This window comes from Nyctibius grandis, chromosome 27 (genome assembly GCF_013368605.1).
Source record: "Nyctibius grandis isolate bNycGra1 chromosome 27, bNycGra1.pri, whole genome shotgun sequence".
Classification (NCBI taxonomy): Eukaryota; Metazoa; Chordata; class Aves; order Nyctibiiformes; family Nyctibiidae; genus Nyctibius; species Nyctibius grandis.
Window position 1 is genome coordinate 5,461,704 of NC_090684.1, and position 18,190 is coordinate 5,479,893.

The 18,190-nt window shown below is 59.2% G+C and overlaps 1 protein-coding gene across 1 annotated transcript; it reads right to left on the reverse strand.

Annotated features, from left to right (window-relative positions):
* Positions 1–520: 520 nt before the first annotated feature.
* On the reverse strand, positions 521–12,463 carry DENND2D (DENN domain containing 2D). The gene is made up of 12 exons (XM_068419318.1): positions 12,381–12,463; positions 8,680–8,864; positions 8,031–8,143; positions 7,847–7,916; positions 6,636–6,713; positions 6,400–6,540; positions 4,628–4,776; positions 4,296–4,473; positions 3,806–3,847; positions 3,353–3,443; positions 2,205–2,444; positions 521–1,062 (listed from the first exon to the last, which is right to left on the reverse strand). The coding sequence occupies exons 1-12, from the start codon at positions 12,433–12,435 to the stop codon at positions 1,001–1,003; spliced, it is 1,404 nt and encodes a 467-aa protein (XP_068275419.1). The 5' UTR covers positions 12,436–12,463; the 3' UTR covers positions 521–1,000.
* Positions 12,464–18,190: the final 5,727 nt, after the last annotated feature.

The following is an 18,190-nucleotide window of genomic DNA, read 5'->3' on the forward strand; positions in this document are numbered from 1 at the left end:
TAACACTATTTCCTACTCATCCTTTTTTTATTTTCCCCTCTAACTATTACTAACTAGTGTAGCCAGCCGGTCTGGGAAAGGGATCGACCCTCTGTACTCGGCACTGGTGAGGCCGCACCTTGAGTACTGTGTCCAGTTCTGGGCCCCGCACTTCAAGAAAGATGTTGAGGTGTTGGAGCGAGTGCAGAGGAGGGCGACCAAGCTGGTGAAGGGTCTGGAGGGTCTGACCTACGAGGAATGGCTGAGGGAGATGGGGGTGTTTAGCCTGGAGAAGAGGAGGCTCAGAGGTGACCTTAGTGCAGTCTACAACTACCTGAAGGGAGGTTGTAGCGCAGTGGGAGTCGGCCTCTTCTCCCAGGCAACCAGCGATAGGACAAGAGGACACAGCCTCAAGCTTGGCCAGGGGAGGGTCAGGTTGGACATTAGGAAGCATTTCTTCTCAGCAAGGGTCATTAGCCATTGGAAGGGGCTGCCCAGGGAGGTGGTGGAGTCACCATCTCTGGAGGGGTTTAAGACAAGACTGGACATGGCAGTTAGTGCCCTGGTCTAGTTGCCATGGTGGTGTCAGGGCAATGGTTGGACTCGATGATCCCAGAGGGCTCTTCCAACCCCATTGATTCTGTGCTTACTCTACAACCTTGCTTGTCCTGCAGCCAGCTCCCCGGCTTCCCTCCCTCGCTGTGTGAAGTCCTGATGGGGCCAAAGACTCTGTGAGTCGCAGTCTATCCCTGTTGCTAGCAAGGTCGGAAAAGAAATCCCAGCCTGCTTGCTAGCTCTGTGCAAAAGAGTTTTTCCAGTGCGATGATGCCCTGAGGCAAAAAGAAAGGGTAGAAACTGGTGTTCGCCCACGCATCTCATGAGTCACAGGTGGGTAGGAACCGGCGGACAGATCCAGCGTGCTCTGCCCTCGGATGGGGCACGCGTCGAGTCTGTGCGACATGGCGCTGCTGCCGGGGACCTGCTCAGTCCCAGCCCTGCTCCTGTGCTCCCAGGCTGGGCGTCAGGAGTCCCTTCGGTGCTTCTTCTGTTCGTGGTACTCTGTTATTTTCTGCTGGAAATATGCTGTGGGTGGGAAAAGGTCGTTAGTGAAATGCAGGCGTTCACCTTACAGGGCTGCACAGCCCGAGTCCTGGGGAGGGTGTTTGCACCCCGGGAGCCAAACTGTGCTGGGTTATGGCCAGCTGCACCCAGGGGAGGGCCCGGGGGAAATCGGGGTTGTTGCAATTCCACCCATCCCTCTCCCCTACCCAAAATGGGCTTTATCATGCTGGGTTAGCATAAGTTTTTAAGCCACGCGTTCACTCCTGCTCAGTTTTTGTGTTTCTAACCAGCAAGGGAGAGAGAAAGTGGGAGACCCTGGGAATGGGAATGGCCAAAAAAGGTGACACAGACTGGGACTGTAAGGAGAAAGGTGGGATTGTGCCACCCCTCTCTCCCAACCCCAGGCACACCCAGGTCCGTGTCTGCCTGATAAAGTCTGACCTAAAAGGGCAGAGAAAGCAGCAACCGAGGTAGGGCCGGGCCCTGGGTCAGGCTGGAGAGGGACCCACCACGGGCACCATCTGCCAAGGGAACGTTTGCTTTGCTCGAGGCGGCAGTCGCTGGCAGAGCGCAGCGGCTGCACCCTCTTGCACTGTCTCCGAGTGCAGCAAGACCTCGGGGGAGGCAAGTCCCAGGCCAGAATCTCTCTGGCCACCGGAGATGTTTGGGGTGGCTTCCTCAACTTTGCTTACCCCTGTTAGTCCTCATCCCGGGCTGGGAGGAGGCTCAAGCTCTGCCCAGTGCTCTGTAAATCCCCGGGAAGGGGAAAGGACCAACGCAGCCGCCCCGGGTCCGCGCTGGGGCTGTTGGCAGAGATGAGTCAGGGCTCGCAGAGATGAGCCAGCTCCCAGCTGCTGCCTGCGTCCAAGCCAAATATTTGCGCTGCTACTGGCATGTTTGCCTCAACACTGAGCTCTCAGTAAGTCTGCCCTGTCCCCAGGCGAGCAACAAGACCTACAGTGAGCCCAGGGATTTTTCTGATTGATGGGGACAGAGAAATGCAGCTGTTGAGAGCAAACGGGTGCTACTTGCTGCCCTGAGCATCCTCAGCCTGGAGTTTCATCCCTCTCCGGGCACGGGGCATCTCTTTCCCTTAACCAAACAGCCCAGGGCTTTGCAGAGCTCACCCGACCGGAGAGGGAAGGAGAAATGGGGCTGTTTACCTTCCTGTGGGATCCTGCTCTTTTCTGCTTCCTCAATAAATAGGGAGAACATGTTTGTCTTCACAAACTTCTTGACAAACTTGCGGTTGGTCTTGGAGGCGATGGCTTTGCAGAAGGCTCGCTCCTGGAAGGTGCCCGAGCCGTTTTTACTCCACTTGATGTGCGAGGCGTAGTGGCCAACCGTTCGGACGAAGAACTGCACGAAGGCTTCGGAGACGAGCACGTTCACCTGCTCGGATGCTGGAAGAGGACATGGAGAGTGAGAGGTGGGGATGGGACCTCTGAGCACAGAAAGGATGGTTTTATTTTAACCTGGCCAGTTCACAGACCCTGTTTGCATCCCGAGAAATTATTTGCTTAAAGCCTCCCTCTGCCAGTAAACGAAGATCAGACTAATTCTGCTGAGGGAGCACTGGCTGTGTTTGCTTTCCAGGGTGGTGGCATCTTTGTGGGACATGAAGCTGTTGGAGTGAGTCCAGAGGAGGCCATGGAGATGCTCAGAGGGCTGAAGCCCCTCTGCTATGGAGACAGGCTGAGAGAGCTGGGGCTGTTCAGCCTGGAGAAGAGAAGGCTTCAGGGAGACCTTCTAGCACCTTCTAGCACCTGAAGGGGCTACAGGAAAGCTGGAGAGGGACTTTTTACAAGGGCATGGAGTGATAGGACGAGGGGGAACGGTTTTAAGCTGAAAGAGGGGAGATTGAGATGAGATATTAGGGAGAAATTCTTTGCTGTGAGGGTGGTGAGACCCTGGCCCAGGTTGCCCAGAGAAGCTGTGGCTGCCCCCTCCCTGGCAGTGTTCAAGGCCAGGTTGGATGGGGCTTGGAGCAACCTGGTCTAGTGGAAGGTGTCCCTGCCTGTGGCAGGGGGTTGGAACTAGATGATCTTTAAGGTCCCTTCCAACCCAAACCAGTCTGTGATTCTATGAAAACCTGTTTTTTTTTTCAGTAGACTTAATTGTTCCTGCTCTCGTGTTTCACAGGACAGGGGAAAGGCCAAGGGATTTCTCTCTCGTGGCTGCATTTTATTGCAAATTGGGGCAGAAACAGCCCAGGCCAGGTCTCTTTAGGAAAACCATTTCACTGAGGACTCCGGCCATCTGCGGAAGGCAGCTTGCATCCGTTTGACTGTATATACAGAGACGCCCTTACTGTGTATGTTGTTGTTGTTGTTGTGCCTGTTCAGAGACGTCAGCATCTCGTTCTGCAGCTTGATGGGCAAGATGTCCTCCTCGTCGCCCACCTGGAAGGCAACGGGGCTGTGAAACACGTGGCACCGGTGGGAACGCGACTCAGACGGCAGCGGTTAGTGCAGCCCATCAGTGAGGCTTTCTGCTGAGCTCATTAATTAATTATCATTGGAGGATGCTACGGTGATGCTGGGAGTGGGACGCCCAACGCATGGACCCTGCTGCTCCGGCTCACAAGAGAGATGCAGCGGATGGAGACATCGCTTCGTGGGACGTTATCCCTGCATGGGTGACACCGAGATGTCTCTGCCCCCAAAATGTGAAAGGTAGCTGGGACCAAGGGTGGAAAAGGGACCTTCCTGGGGCCACCCAGGCCAGGTGAGCCCACCCCCACGCCCTGCACAGGGGGACCTACCGCCCCGAGGATCTTCCCTTCGCAGAGGTCAACTATCAGAGCCTGAAAGAGAGCAGAGAGCAACCAGGTTTAGCCCTACCAAGGCAGCCAGGCTTCTTCCCACCCATTTTATGAGCAGACCTCTGTGTCTGCAGCCCACGAGGGTGGCAGGAGAGAAGGATCAGTCCTTCTGTGCTGGAGGGACCTGGGCAGGGGGACCAGGGCATCCCCCCTGCAGGGACTGTGTTTGCCCCAGGCTTGGTGGCTTTTCCCCATGCAAGGTTGGGATGATGCCGACAGCAGCTCCCTGAGCCCCCAGGGTCAGGGCTATGGGTCCTGGGGTGGCCGGGGTCCTGGGGTGGCCAGCAGAACTCCCAGGACGTGGAGGTGTTGGCCCAGGTGCCAACAGGGGGGGACATGCAAGAAGCCCCAGTCTCCAGCCTCCCTGGATGGGAAAAGGGCACAACCAGAGCCTTCAGCCCCGGAGCCAACCCAAACCCAGATGAAATACCTCCTCCATCGGCTGGTCCAGGACCCGCTCCAGGTGCCGCATCTGGATGCCGACCATGAAGGGCGTGGGGCAGCAGACAGTGTCGAGCAGGCACTCGGGGACCACGGGGATGTAGGTGTGAGCCCAGGTGAAGGGGTAGAGGAGAGCAGCGACCGCGTGGATGCACTGTGATAGGACGCTGCGGGACAAGGAGCCATCGTGGTGGCATTGCATGAGGAAAGAGGATTTCATTGCTCAGAGGGAACATCCCACCCCGAGCTCGGTTGCGTCCTGCACTCCTTCAAAGTGTTTTTTTTCTTGTTTTATTTTTAATTAAACAGATCAGGACTCACCTCAGCTCCTCCGCCAGGAAAATGAGCCGTCGCTCCAACACGGCGGAGGCGAAGATGTGCAGGATGAGGTGGGGGCTGAGCCGCTGGAGCAGAGCCTGAAACTCCACGTGCTCCAGGTGGGCATCCACGGGCCGCGTGAGCTCGATGAGCTGCCAAGGGAGAGCCACCAAACCCCAGCTTAGGAGGTGCAACGCCCACCCCCCTACCCCCCCCGTACCACCCTGGCTCCCTGAGAAGGTGATCTGGGAGCAATTAATGACCCAGGGTTTGCAGCATCTGCATCACGTCCCTCTGCAAGGGACAAACCTCATCTTGTCCTGCCTGGAGATCTGGGCTGTGCAGTGCTGAGGATGCAGGAGAAGCCAGCAGCGATGTGTGCTGTGGGGTTTATTTATTGAGGCACTGGATTTTTAACCAAAATGCCTCTTTTCTGCAGTGCTCAGAAGTCCCTGGTAGGAGACGGGCAGGGACGTGCTCCCACCTCGGTATCTGACAGCTTGGCTGTGAGCAGCAGCTTCCAGGAAGGGGAGGAGGGATGAGGGCCTGACTTTTGCTATCAAAACCACAAAAAACTTCCTCAAAAGACTCTCTGGGAGGGCCAGCTCGCCTCATCCCAACTAGGATGGCCCAAAAGTGAATTATCTAATAGATATTTATGGGTGGTCTGTCGATTCTGCTGGCTTTGCCCCAGACAAGAGTCTCCCAAACCCGGTCGATACCTCTCCCCTGATGCAGGCAGCCCCGAGACAGCGACTGCTGAAGGGTTAACAGGACTGGGCAGCTCATGACACAGTTCTGGCCCCTCTCCCCAGTCTTACACGGGGCAAAAATCCCCTTCCTCCATGTGCCAAGCGCCCTTTCCAGCAAAGCAGCATCTTCCCAGCCAGCAGCATAGGGCTTGGCTGGGCTCTGCAGCCCCTTTCCAGCACAAATCCTGCGTGATCCTCAGCTCCCAGCTCATGCAGCACCCAGGATTTATTTTCACCCCTTTTCCTTTTATCTCACTGATCTCTTTGACTTGCTCCAGCCCCTGCCCGGAGCCCCAAAGCGCAGCTCTTTCGCAGAACGTCCTCGTACATCCTCCCTCCCCGTCACCCCCAGCCGCGCTCCCAGCAGCCTGGCCCACAGCCAGAGCATTGGGCAACCTCCGAAGCCCTTGCACAAGCCTTCCTGGATGAAGAAATCTCTTGCAATTTGATAGCCAGCTGCTAAATAGCCCTAGAGAGGAGGGATCTTGCTCTCAGACCCAGCCTGGCAGGACGCATCCCTGGGGTGCTCAGCACTGAGGTTATTTTGCCCAGTGCCAGGGCAGATCCTCCCCCTTTTTCCACCCCAGCTTTGCCCCAAGAGAAAGAAAAAGCCAAAAAAAAAAAAAAAAAAGGCTGTGCCTGTGCAAGCCTGGGCTGTGCGTGGGTGAGACGAGCCCCTGCTCTGACATAAAGGCTGTGCAAGCACCAACGTGTTAAGGAACGGCGTCCGAGGAGGTTTTGTGCCGGCAGCTCCAGCTCGAGGCTGATGGAGCTGCAAAGGGGCAGCAACACCTGTGCATGGGCTCCATCCTCATCCTCACTGCTCGCTGCTCTCCTCCTGGACCAGGAGGGAGGTAGCACCCATATTCCCAGGGCATGAGGCCCCCAGCAGCCTGATCCACCAGCCGCTGCTCCAGCGAGCACCCATGGGTGCTGCAGTGTGGAGGATGCTCTCAGACATGGCCTGGGCTCCCCATGTTGCAGTCCAGGAGGTGCCACTGAGCCCCCCAGACCCCCACCAACCTCTGTGCCCGACTCGGGGATGAAGCTTTTAATGGTGACGGTTTTCCCCGGAGCTGGGAAGGGCGATTCCCGAAGGCCCTGCATGAAGGGGTAAATCACTGCCATGGAGATCTGGCGCCTCTTCTCCACCTCATCCAGGATCTGGGGGAGAAAAAAAGTGAGCTGTGAAACCCTGGCGGGCAACAGAGCGGCTGCCTGGGCCACCACCTTGCTGGACGGAGCCACCACGTCCCTACCTTGGAGAAGAGCCCGAAGCAGCCCAGGCAGCTGATGATGCAGAAGACCTCAGGGAGACGGACACCACGGCCAGATGGCTGGAAGAGGATGGGAAAAGGGTTTGAGCATCTCCCAGCCCCACTGCACCAGCTCCACGCTCTCCTTACAGATCCCCCCTGGCCCCACTCACCTCCCCAAAACACCCAATCACTCACTGGGGGATTTTCAGAGCTGGGGCTCAGGCCAAGGACACAGTTGATGCCATAAAAGCAGAGGGTGCCCAGAGAAGGCAATTCAGATGCCAAAGCTGGTAAGCATTCTGCTGCAAAAGCCCTCTGGCATATCCCCAAACTTTCCTCCCCGCCCCAGACACGCATCCTCCGAGACCTCCTGCCCCACCATCCTGGGGGCTAATCCTGCAACAGGGACCAGTGGGATGAGTGCCCAGGCTGGTTTTCCCTTTCCAACTGGATTGTCCTGGGTCTGTTTGCTCCCTGAGCTTTCAGCCCTCCAAACATCCAGTTCAAACAACCAAAGCTCAGCCTTGGATGCAGAAGTGGGCAGGTTCACCAGGGAACGAAAGGGTGGTGAGATCCAGCAAGTCACCAAGCTGTGGCATATGGTCCCATGGCTTTATGTCTCCATTTAAACAGGTTCTGCACAGATCAGCAGCCGAGGAAGACCTCCATCATGCCTCGCAGACTCTGAGCTGGCCAAATCCATGAGCTGAGGAAGGTGGCCACTGCTCAGGAGGAATTTTTGGGGATGGGGCTGAGGGCACGCAGCTCCTTGGCACCTGGTTGGTCGCATGCGCATCCCCATCGTGAGCCCGAGTGGGATTTGCAGCCGTCCCGACCGCTGCGGCCAAGGGAAAGGAGCCAGGGAAGCTGTGGGAGATCGGTGGGGAGGCAGCGACCACTGGTATGGTGAACGGTACCTCCCACTGTCACATCTCCTGGTTGCATTTCAGGCCAGCCCTGGGCTACAGCAAACGCTGCTTTCCTCCATCCAGCATCCAACCGATGCCCCAGCAGAAGAAAGCTCCGAAGAAATCCCTTTGGGCACCCCATTGCTGCTTGTCATCCTCTTGTACAAGGCAAGTGGCTTTCTAAGGCACATCACCAAGAGTTGTGTTTTGGGCATGGCAGAAGGCATCGTGTCCCACCACAGGGATGGGATGGCACGGCCACCAGTGACCCGGGGATGGGTGCATGGGCAGTGGGATGCTCACCAGCAGCCGCCTGCAGTAGCCGATCTTCCTGCTGCCATCCACATTGGTCAGCACGAAAGAGAAGGTTTCACTGCAAGGAGAGACAACGCATGGGGATGGGACGGCTCTTCCAGCCCGCAGCCCTCAGGGGTACGACAGCACGGGGTGGGAAACCACAGCCAAGACCCCACAGTGGGGCAGGTACCTGGTGAACTCAGTGACGGGGGCCCAGTTGTTGCCGTCGGGGAAGCAGAAGAGGGGGATGGCTTGCAAGAGACGTTCCTCCTCCTCCTTCTGGCCCTTCAGCAAGTTCTCGCGCTGGAACGAAGCGCTGCCAAGAGTCAGGGTGATGAGGGGTGCCCATAGCCCCAGGGGATGGGGTGGGATGGGGTGTGTCGCTAAGAAACCCCTAGCTCAGACCAAAGCAGGGGGCCTGAACATCCCTGGACAAGCATCTCCCAAAAATCCAGTTTTTGACTCTTTTAACCCATGGATAGTGGAGCAAAGCAGAGGCACCCAAGGGCCTCTCTGCAAACAGGGGGTCTCCTCCTGTGCCACCTCCCCCAGGTGTGATTTTGCTGCTGTGGTCTGCCCTTTTAGGACAGGAGACCAGGGAGCACCTCGGGATTTTCCTCCTGGGGTCTGTGGCCCAGGAACTGGACCGCAGGGAGGGACAGATGGTCCCAGCAACCCCAACCCACAGCAGTCAAAGCCCTGGGGTTTGGGTCTGCGACTCCAGGGCACGGGGTGGTTTTCTGTTCTCCTCCCCTGGCTCTAGTGATGGGGAAGGAGCAACATCCCCTTTTCCTCTAAATTCGTAAAACTTGCCTTCGCGGAAACACGGGACTAAATACCTTTGGGAACTGGTAGGTTATCTTGGGTTCGTAATGTCCATCTGTCATCTTCTTCAGCGACACCACCACCAGGTACTCAAAGAAAAACTGTCCAGCAGAATAGAGGACGGAGCTTCGCTCTCCTGGTTTCCCCTGCGGCATCCGTGATGGGTTGTTTTCTGCAGCAGAGGCCTCCTCTTTTCCTTCTGTAGCCAAAACAAAAACCCCAAAATCAGAGCAGAGTGAAGTGAAAGGTCAGGAGGTGTCATGATGGCAGGAGAGGAGATGCAGAGCTCCACATGAAGCAGCCAAATTGGGAGTTGGTACACAGGGTGTTTTGGTCCCTGACAGTGAAGAGCTGGGGACATGTGGGCACAGGACATGGGAAAGAAAGAGAAATGGCTTTTATGGGTTTTTTGGAGAAAACCTAAGTGCCGTCACACACCCCCAGCCCTCCTGTGCCCCGTCCCAGCGAGGGCAGAGGGACGCCCAGAGCAAAGCTGGCTCATGGGATGGCAGAGAGCAGAGGGTCTCTGCAGAAAGCGTCTGCGGGAAGGTGTGGGAATGCTTTTATAGCAGTTAATTTTATTCCCGTAGGGGAAAAAAAAAACAGCAAACAAACAGCACAGATCTTGTTCAAGCACCTCCAAAGGCTCCAACCAGATGAATCCCAACCTCTCCCTGCCACACCTCCTCGGTCCTGGGAACTGCTGATTGCAAATGAGCTGCTCGAGGGTTTTCCCTAAAGCCCAGCTCCCAAAGCAAAGCAGTTCCCTGAGATTACATCTTGTTCGGCTGGTTGGGGAGGACAGCTGGGGAGCATCAGCTGACACAACCCAAAAAACCAGAAGTAAGAGTGAAAAGAGCCCAAGGTGACACCTCCGAGGGCCCTGGATGATCACGGCAGGGCAGCGAGATCCGAGGGTTGGGAAGGAGGGGAGTTAAATGCCGGCGGGAGGCTGCAGCCAGGTCATGCCACAGCTCTTCCCTCTCCCAGCAGCCGCTTGCAACTCTCTAAATCCCCAGTTCCTGGCACTGAAACTCTCCCGGGCTTGGTCTTGGCTCTGATTACGGTGGGGAGCTGGAACAGAAATGCTTGGGCTGCTCCTAGGAATAACAGGCAGGAAAATAAACGTGTGGCTGGATGAAATTTTCCCCCACATCCTGGAGTTGGGCCCTGGGCTCTTTCAGTTGTGCCACAGCTCAGCAGGGCAAGGCACGGCCGTGACCGGCTGCTCTCATCATCCCGTTCCCTCATGCGCAACATCCTCCTCCGAAAGCAATGCTGGTGGACACCCCACCCCACGTATCCCCCCGGCTCCGTAGCCGCCTCCTTTAGTCTGGAAACACCTTTCCAGCCTTCGCTCCAGGTCATCGGGAGCCAACGGGAGCAGAAAGCTCATCCGAGGAGGTGACACCCACAGTCCCATCACGGGATGTCCCTTCCCAGGGACCAGAAATGCCTTTTGCAGCTCGGGGTGGGGAGAAGCGTGAAGCCACCTCCGCGTGCACCCCGAGGCTGCTCCACCTCCGCATGCAAAGTCCTTCCTCTTGGCAAGGTGGAATCCATCCCGGAGAGGCCCCTTCGCAGCAGGGGGAAGCCCAGGAGCATCCTGAGGACAAGACCCTGCTGCAGACACCTCTGGTTTGGCCTCGGTGGGGATCACCCATGTGACAGCCCAGCAAGGCGCTCCAGACCAGGGAGAAAAGGCCGACAAGATGCACTTTGCTTCTCCTGCTCCTCCTTGGGATGCTCCAGCGATGGCTTCAGCGGCCCAATCTCACCTACGGGGCCGGGGCAGGAGGTTGTTCCCACCCCAGGGAAACAGGCTGTGCAGTGGGGAGGGCTGCTGGTGTCCCCCGTCCGTGCTGGACACCGGCATCGGTTGTTTTCCCATCGCAGATTGCCAGGGTAAGGTGAGAGCCCAGTTAAACCCTGCCTATCCAGTCCCCTCCTGCATGTCAGAGGATACAAGATGCACTCAAGCAAGGGCTGGATTTGCACCACACCCGTGGGGTTTTTAAAGAGCCAAGTAAAACCCTCTGCACCGGGGAGGCTGGTCCTGCTGGGCTGCGGGTCTGCCCCTCGCAGACGGACCCACCCGCCTGCCCAAAGCGCGACCCGGCGCAGCCAGCCCTGCCAAGAGCGCGGCGTCACCCGGCAGCGCTCCCCTGCGCCGGGTCTGGCTGCAAAGCCCTCGCTGGCAGAGCCTAAATCCCTCCGGGACCATAACGCTCCATCCCTGGGCTGGAAGACGAGCTCCGGGGATGTACGGGGCCACGCATCGTGGTGCAGCGTTGGACAGGTTTAATGTGGCACCAGAGGTCCCAGCGCTCCCCAAAACCAGCAGGATTCACAGTGTCCCGGGGACACAAGCCACTGGCACAAGAGCTTTGGCCAACGACTCTCCTGTAGCCCAAGCGGGGAAGACTTAGGGACCACCCCAGAGGCCCCCAGCAGCGGGAGCACCCTCTGTGAGGAGGGGGATGAGCCGGGCGGCCGGGGGGGCTCAGGCAGCTACTGGATGGAAAGCGGCTGCCGGTGCCGTGGATTTTCACCCCTCCCTGCGTCGGGCACGGAGAGGGCAAAGGCTGCCACGGTGCGCCCTGGCCCACGCGGAAACGGCACCGGGGCCGCCGGCGTTAAAAGAAAAAGATGTTTTGCTGCACAACCAGCTTCCCCGACCAGAGCATTTCTTATCAGCCGAGGGCTGCGCTCAGACCCACGCTGAGACGTGGCACAACATGTTTCTTTCCTCCCGGAAAACTCCCGGGCTGCAGCGTGCCGACATCTCCCGGCTCGGGGTGCCGGTTTGCGGGGGAGCTCTGCTTCCCGCGCCGTGCGGCCGCCCACCTGCCCCAGCAGAGAGGAAACAGCTTTTGCTTTATCAAACCTTTTCTGCTGAGCTCGGAAAAACCTAGATCGCACCCAGAGCCAGAGCCAGCCAGCACAAAACAGACCTGAGGGGGGGGGTTGCAGCGACCCCCCCTCCAAATCCACAGGTTGCCCCAACCTGCTCTGCTGTGGCTTGGGCTATGGCAGGCCAGAAAACCCCGACGATCCATCCTGCATCTCGGAAAAGCTCACAAATCCCAAAGGACCGATTTCTGCACCGTCCCCTAAAGGCTCCGCCACGCTGACCTGCCTTGGGGGCACTGTGCCCCCGCCGATGCCCTTGGTGCCACACGCCGGTGCCACGTTCCTGCGTGCCCCGCGCCGCCGCGCTCGGTGGGCCAATGGCTGGGAAAGCTTTTGGGGATGTGGTTCATGGGGAGCTTGTGGGGCTGCCCCTGGGACGGGGATAAACCCCCGGGGGACGGGGTAGACCCATTTGGGACAGGGTGGGCTCCCCGGGGATGGGGTGCAGCTCCCGGGATGGGTTGAACCCCCCCACCGAGGGGCTGGGGTGCGCTCCTGGGAGATGGGGGCTGGGGGAAGCCCCTGAGGATGGAGCGAGCCCCGGGAGATGCGGTGAGCCCCGGGGGTGGACGGCCCGAGCTGCGCTCCGCAGGGGGAGCGCGTACGGGCAGGGCTGGAGGGGACCGAGCCGGTGCCGGTCCCAGCGGTCCCACCCGGCGTGGCCGCCCTGGGAAGTCCCCGCTCCGCCGGGAGCCGTCGGTTCCCGCAGCCGCGGCCCCGGAGCTGCCACCGACACCGGCACCGGCACCTCCCGGAGCCCGGCGAGGCGCTCTGCTCCCCGGTGTCCCCTCCCGACCCTCACCTCTACGGCCGGAGCGCCGCAGGCTCCGTCGGAAGAAGTTGCCGATGGAAGCCATGGTGGCCCCGGTCCCGGTGCGGCCCCGGTGCAGCCCCGGTGCGGCGGGGAGCGCTCGGCTTCCGCCCGCCGCGCTTTCGCTTTCCCGGGGGAGGAGGGACGGGATGGGGCGGAGAGGAGAGGAGGAGCGGGGGGGGCCGGGCGGCACCTGGCACCGGCCCGGGGCACCGGGAGCCCGCCCCGGGAACGGGGGCACCTGGGCACGGGAGGGCCTGGAGCGCCGGGCACGGGGAGCCGGGGGAACCGGGCATGGGGGTCTCCGGAGCATCGGGAAGGGGCGGCCGGGAGCACCTGGTTGCAGAAGAGCCGGGAGCACCGGGCACGGCGGTGCCGGGGGCACCGGGAATGGGGGAGCCCCTGGCTACGAGGAGGAGCTGGGCATGGGGGAGCCGAGAGAACCGGGCATGGGGATACCGGGAGCACCGGGCACGGGGGTCCCGGCAGGGACCTGGGTACGGCGGTCCCGCGTGTCCCCGGCAGCGGCTCCCGGTACAGCGCCGGGAACAGCCAACCCTGCTTCCCCGGCACCGGACCGCCCCGGGACCCCCGGCACCCCCCGCGACTGGACAGCCCGGTACAGCCCCAGGACCCCCCTCTCCGGTTCCACCCCTGGTGCCCCCCGGTTCCCCACCAGTAAACAGCCCCGGTTCCCCCCGGGACCCCCCCTTCCCGGTTACCCCCCGGTGTCTTCAAGACCCCAGTACCGGACACCCTCAGGACCAGGCCAGGGGGAGCTCCCCGGTCAGGGACAGGCATGGGGCACCCCTGGGCAGAGGGGGACCTGGGTGCACCAGGGATGGAGGCAGCCCAGCACCCCCACTCTGGCACCCAGAGTAGGGTGGGAAACAGGGCAGGGACCCCGGGGACAAGGGGTGGCTTTGTCCTACACCACAAGGGACAAAGCGCCCTGGCCCAAACCCCCAGCACCTCTGCCCGAGCCCTGCTCTGGCCTCCCCGCCTCCTCCAAGCCCTTTTCTCCCCAGGAGCCCGCTGGTGCCAGCGCAGCCGCTGTGGGGCTGGGGCTGATGCTGAACTGTCCCCTCCAGGGGACAGAGGTTTTGGGGTCTCCCACTCTGCAACGTGATGGGGAGTCAGCCGAGCCTCCCTGACGATGCCACCGTGCTTTCACGGCCACGGCCTTCGGCTACGCGCTTGTCCTGGCTCCGCTTGGGAACGCCGGCCGGGTTGTGCTTTCCCTCGGGCTGGCGTTTCTCCATCGGGCAGAGATTTATTCCCCCCTCGCAGAGTGACTCAGAGGTGCCTCGGCCAACTCCTGGGCTCGAGGCCGGTTGCCATCCGTCTTCGTTACAGGAAGGGCGAGCAGTTCGTTAGCGCTGCGATGCGGCGGCCGCCCCAGCCTGGGCACGCAGCCGGGATGGCTGCGGAGCTGCTCGGCTTTGCTGGGTGGTTTTACTGCTCCAGACCCATCAAGGAGGAAAATCTCTTTAAAACCTGTGATATTGTAAAAATAAAAATCCCCTTTTCCCATCCTTAGCCTGCCCACACCCCTAGTATTTCCTCTGCCATATTTAGGCAGTGCTTATGCAGTAATTAAACACACAGAGGGGCTTTGGGCACAGCTATGGGTTATGAGGCCTTTAGGTGTGATGAGCTGTGCACAGTTCTCAGCCCTAATGCCCGAGCGTGGCTGTTTGCAGATTTCCTACACCAAATGCCCTCCTTTCCTATTTTGCAACACTTCCCATCCCCTTCCCCGAACGTGGGCTGGAGCTCGAGGATGGGTTTGCAGCCAAGCAAAATGCCCTTTGCCAGCTTGAAGAGCTGACGGGTGCTTTTGAAACGCATCCCTGATGGGGCACGTGCTTCTGACCCGGCTGGGATGTTGCTGCCTCGTTGGGATTATCAGGGAATTGCTGGTTTGGGGGGTGGTTTCTGGCTGATTTTGAGTGGGTGGAAGAGCATTTGTGCTTCCCGGAGGAGAGCGCAGCGTGTTTGTTTGCTCACAGGGCTTGTTCCCAGGAGAAATTTCCTCTTGGCACAAAGGGAAAATAAAAAATTAGGGGTTTTCCCCCCTCTATTTGGGAGGAAAATCCCTGCTTTCCTGGAAACCGGAGCCACCTTGGGAAAACAGCTGCTGCTTCAGCCAAAAGAAATCCCCAAATTCTTTGATATTTTTTTTTTCCCATACACACAAACCTTTTCTGCTTTCTCCCTTTAAAGCAAATCTCTGACTACGATCCTGCCTCGATAACGCCTCGGCTCCGCTCAGACGGCTTCTGCGCAGGGAAGAGCAGAGCCGAGTTCCCAGCCACGAGCCCTCCCCGCTCCCGAGGAAACACTGTCCCTTTGTGCCCGTCGCACAATCCAGCAAACCTTGAGCTGCTGAAAAGACATTGAATTTGTGAATATTCCCACTGAAAGCTCCTTTCTGCGGGACGCCAGCCGCCCACCGGGACAACAAACGGGCACATTGTGGCATCCTCGGGGCTGCTGGCCACCGCGGATGCAACACTTGCCATCGCCCTGATCTGTCTCCGCTGCCAAAGTCATTTCTCTTCCCTGAACGAAGCCCTGGGAGTTTTGTGTTTGTTTTTTTTTCTTTTTCCCCTCCTTGCAGCCCTGGTGCTGATGAATACACGCTGGAATTTGGCTTTCTGCAGGCGTGGTGTGTTCAGACTGCAAATATCCCGTGGCCGGGGGGGGGACACCCTTGTGAGCATCCCACTGGGACCAGGGTATCCTCACCACTGCGACTCTGCTTGCACCGCAGCTCCTCACCCTCCTCCTCCTCCTGAGGAAGGCTCAGCTTGCTGCCCCTTGCTTCATCCCCATCTTCACCCCTTCCCTGTCCCCTTGCTGGGTGCTGTGTTTGGGGACGGTGTCTGGGTGCCAGCTCGAGCGTGCGGCGTGTGAGCGGATTTTATTTTACCCCTCGCAGCCAGGCTGGGGTCGGGGATTGGAGGTGGAGGCTCGGGTTTGCCTGCAGCATCCCTGGCAGGGAGGTCCCCGAGGGCAGCCCAAGGCTGGTGGTGGCAGTGGTGGGTGCCCCCTGCCCCAGGGCTGGGGACCCCAAGGCCCTCATCTCCAGCCTTTCCCATGCCAGGGAGTCTCTCCCACTGGATGGCAGCATTAGAGCAAAGAAACATCTCTGGGAGACCTTATGGGAGAGGGGACCTTCCTCCTGAGAGACTTTTCTCTCTGGTTATCCGGCTCCCAGGAGGTTTGAGCTTGGGCTGAGGACGTGCAGGTTCAGCTCGCTTGTGTTTGCACCATTCCTGCCACTGGTGCTTCGCTCGCTGCCCCGTTCAGTGCTTGGTGATCACTCCCAGCTCCCCAAAACAGGGTGCCACGTAACATCCTCTGCCTGCTCCTCTTCCCCCTGATGCTTGTGGGTGCAGGGGGACCTGCTGGGCCAGGGGGGCTGAGAGCCAGCTGGGACACTCTGGCCCATGACCAGGAGCAAAGCAGTACCAGACTGGGCAAGGCGAAGAGATGTCAACCCTCGTGGGACACCAAAATCATGGCTTCTTAGCCAGGGGCATCCCCTATTCCCCAAAGCCACCCCTGCTCCAGTAGCCGGGGTGCAGAGAGCCCCGCGTCAAAGTCACAAACCCCAAAAGTTGCATATTTTTGCATGAAAAAGGCTTTAGGGACCATTTCTTGCACAGCGGTTGCAGAGGAGGCTGCAAAGCTCCTGGGGATTAGAAAACAAAGCTAATCTGGCCACTTCTTGCAGTTTATAGTTTTAATCCCAAGTGTTTCAATCCGCTTTTATGATTTCTCAGAGGTGGGGATCGGCGGAGGAGCTTGGGCAGTGCTGGGTGGGCTGGGAGGACTGGTGCTGGGCTGCAGCCCCCTTGCAAACACAGTGCAGGACAAGTGCTCCTTCCCAAGGCCGTTTAATGGTCAGGAGGTGCGAAGACGTCTCAGTTTACACGCTCCAGGCTGGGCTGGCGTCACTGTTTGCAAGAGGGCATCCATAGATGGCAAGGGTCGAGCTGCAGAGCCCAGGCTCAGGTGTAGCACAGGATTTTCCCCAGTCCCTCCCGTACTGAGCCAGTGACTCGTCCCGGGTTAAAACCCCAGTTCTGGGCCACTGTGGCCTTGGGACTGTGTTGTAGGGGTTAACCTCCTGCAAAGCCTCTGGCTGATTGTCCATCTGGAAGCCTCCTAGGTACTTCCTGCCTCTTTATCTGCCCAATTCAAAGGGCTTGTCCCTCCTCTTCACCCCCCCAGGCAGGGCCCTGGTGCAGAATTAGCCCTCAACTGAGCTTGGAAAACTCGTGGCATATCTGGAGGCAGGTGGTGGCACCAGAGTCCAAGCTCCTGCATGGCTCTTGCAAAGTCCTGGGCATCCCCACCCTAAAAGTGGTGTGGGTCAGTGACCTGCCGGTGCTGGGGACACTGGGGACCAGGGGGGTGGTGATGGGGTTCACGGTGGCTTGTCCTGGGGAGCTTGGGATGATGCTGGAGAGGGCTGGGGCGGCCGGTGGGGAGCTGGGTTTGTTACTTGATAAATAAAAGGAGGAAATTGGGGATTTTTCCAAGCTGTGCTGGGAAGGGGAGGGCAGGGAAATCAGAGGGTTGGTCCTGCTCCTCGGCAGCACAGGGTGGGCACCCATGGGAGCGTGGGGGGGTCCTGCAGCCCCGTGCCCGTGCTGACACCAGACCTTGCCCCATCTCCTCCAAAGAACAAGCAGCTCGGTGCAATCCCCGGGGGCTGGGGGGGGTACTGGGATGGCAAGAACCCCCCCTAGTTATACTGACAGGGCTTCCAACCATGACCCCAAACCGAGCTGTAACCCGAGGAACTCTCTAAGATTCGCTAATCTCGAAATATTGTTGGCATTTCAGAACGGTGATTTACTGCATGGTTTGCCACAGCGAGTACTTTCCGAAAGGCCACGCTAAGTTTACACCGGAGCCGCCAGGATCAGATAACCGGGTCACTGGCTGCTCCCTCTGCCCCGTCCCCATCCCGCTGGGTTACCGTGCTGGGGTGCACAAGCACATCAGCTTCTCCTGCGCCCCACAAGGAAAAGGTGACACAGTCACAAACAGCAGAAAAAAGGGGCCACCAAGGGCATTTTTCCTCATCCAGGTGGTGGGGTGGGATGTGGGTCGTGGACTGGCTTGTGGGAAGACGTGAACTCATGGAGAGCCCCGACGCTTTGCAAGTGACGCTGCCAGGGACAGAAAATAACCAGCCCTGGTGCCCGGCCCGGCCGTGTCCACCTCCCCAAGGGCTTTGCAGGTTGTGAAATTAAATCAGTTTCTCACCTTCAGTGGCACCCAGGGCTGGGCGAGAGCCCTGCACGTCGCTTCTCATTCCTGCAGCGTTTTACCACCCGACGGGATCCCCCAGGGCTTTAAGGATGCCGGGCAGGAATGACCCCTCTGGCTGCCGTCGTGCGGTGGGATCCCGGGGTGTTTCCAGCCTGTGGAAAGGGTGGGCTCTCTCTGCATGTCGGCTGTGTCACGAAGCAGGTGGTGGGTCCCTCCACCCAGTTTGCTGTTTGCTGAAGTCCTCCTACTTCCTAAGGGCCAGCACTTGGGAAGCAGGGGACTCCCCCATCTCTCCTCCTTGTCCCCAGCTCCTTTGGGATCTCTGCCACCTTCTAACCCCCAGGAGATGTGAAAGAACCCATCACATGCTCTCGTGGCAAAGCCATGCCAGCCTCAGCCCAGGCCCTCGCTGGCCCTTGGTCACAACGTGGCCTTCTCCTGCAAAAACACAACAGTGTCCTTCCTGCACTGACATGCACATGGCCAAGGAGGAGGAGGATGGAGTATCC

Excerpts from the sequence above, each read along its gene's own strand:
- DENND2D (XM_068419318.1), bottom strand. The coding sequence starts at position 12,435 with ATGGCTTCCATCGGCAACTTCTTCCGACGGAGCCTGCGGCGCTCCGGC. Across the intron at positions 4,777-6,399 it reads TCCCCGAGTCGGGCACAGAG|CTCATCGAGCTCACGCGGCC; the intron begins GTTGGTGGGGGT and ends CTCCCTTGGCAG. Across the intron at positions 1,063-2,204 it reads GAGCAGGATCCCACAGGAAG|CATATTTCCAGCAGAAAATA; the intron begins GTAAACAGCCCC and ends TCCCACCCACAG.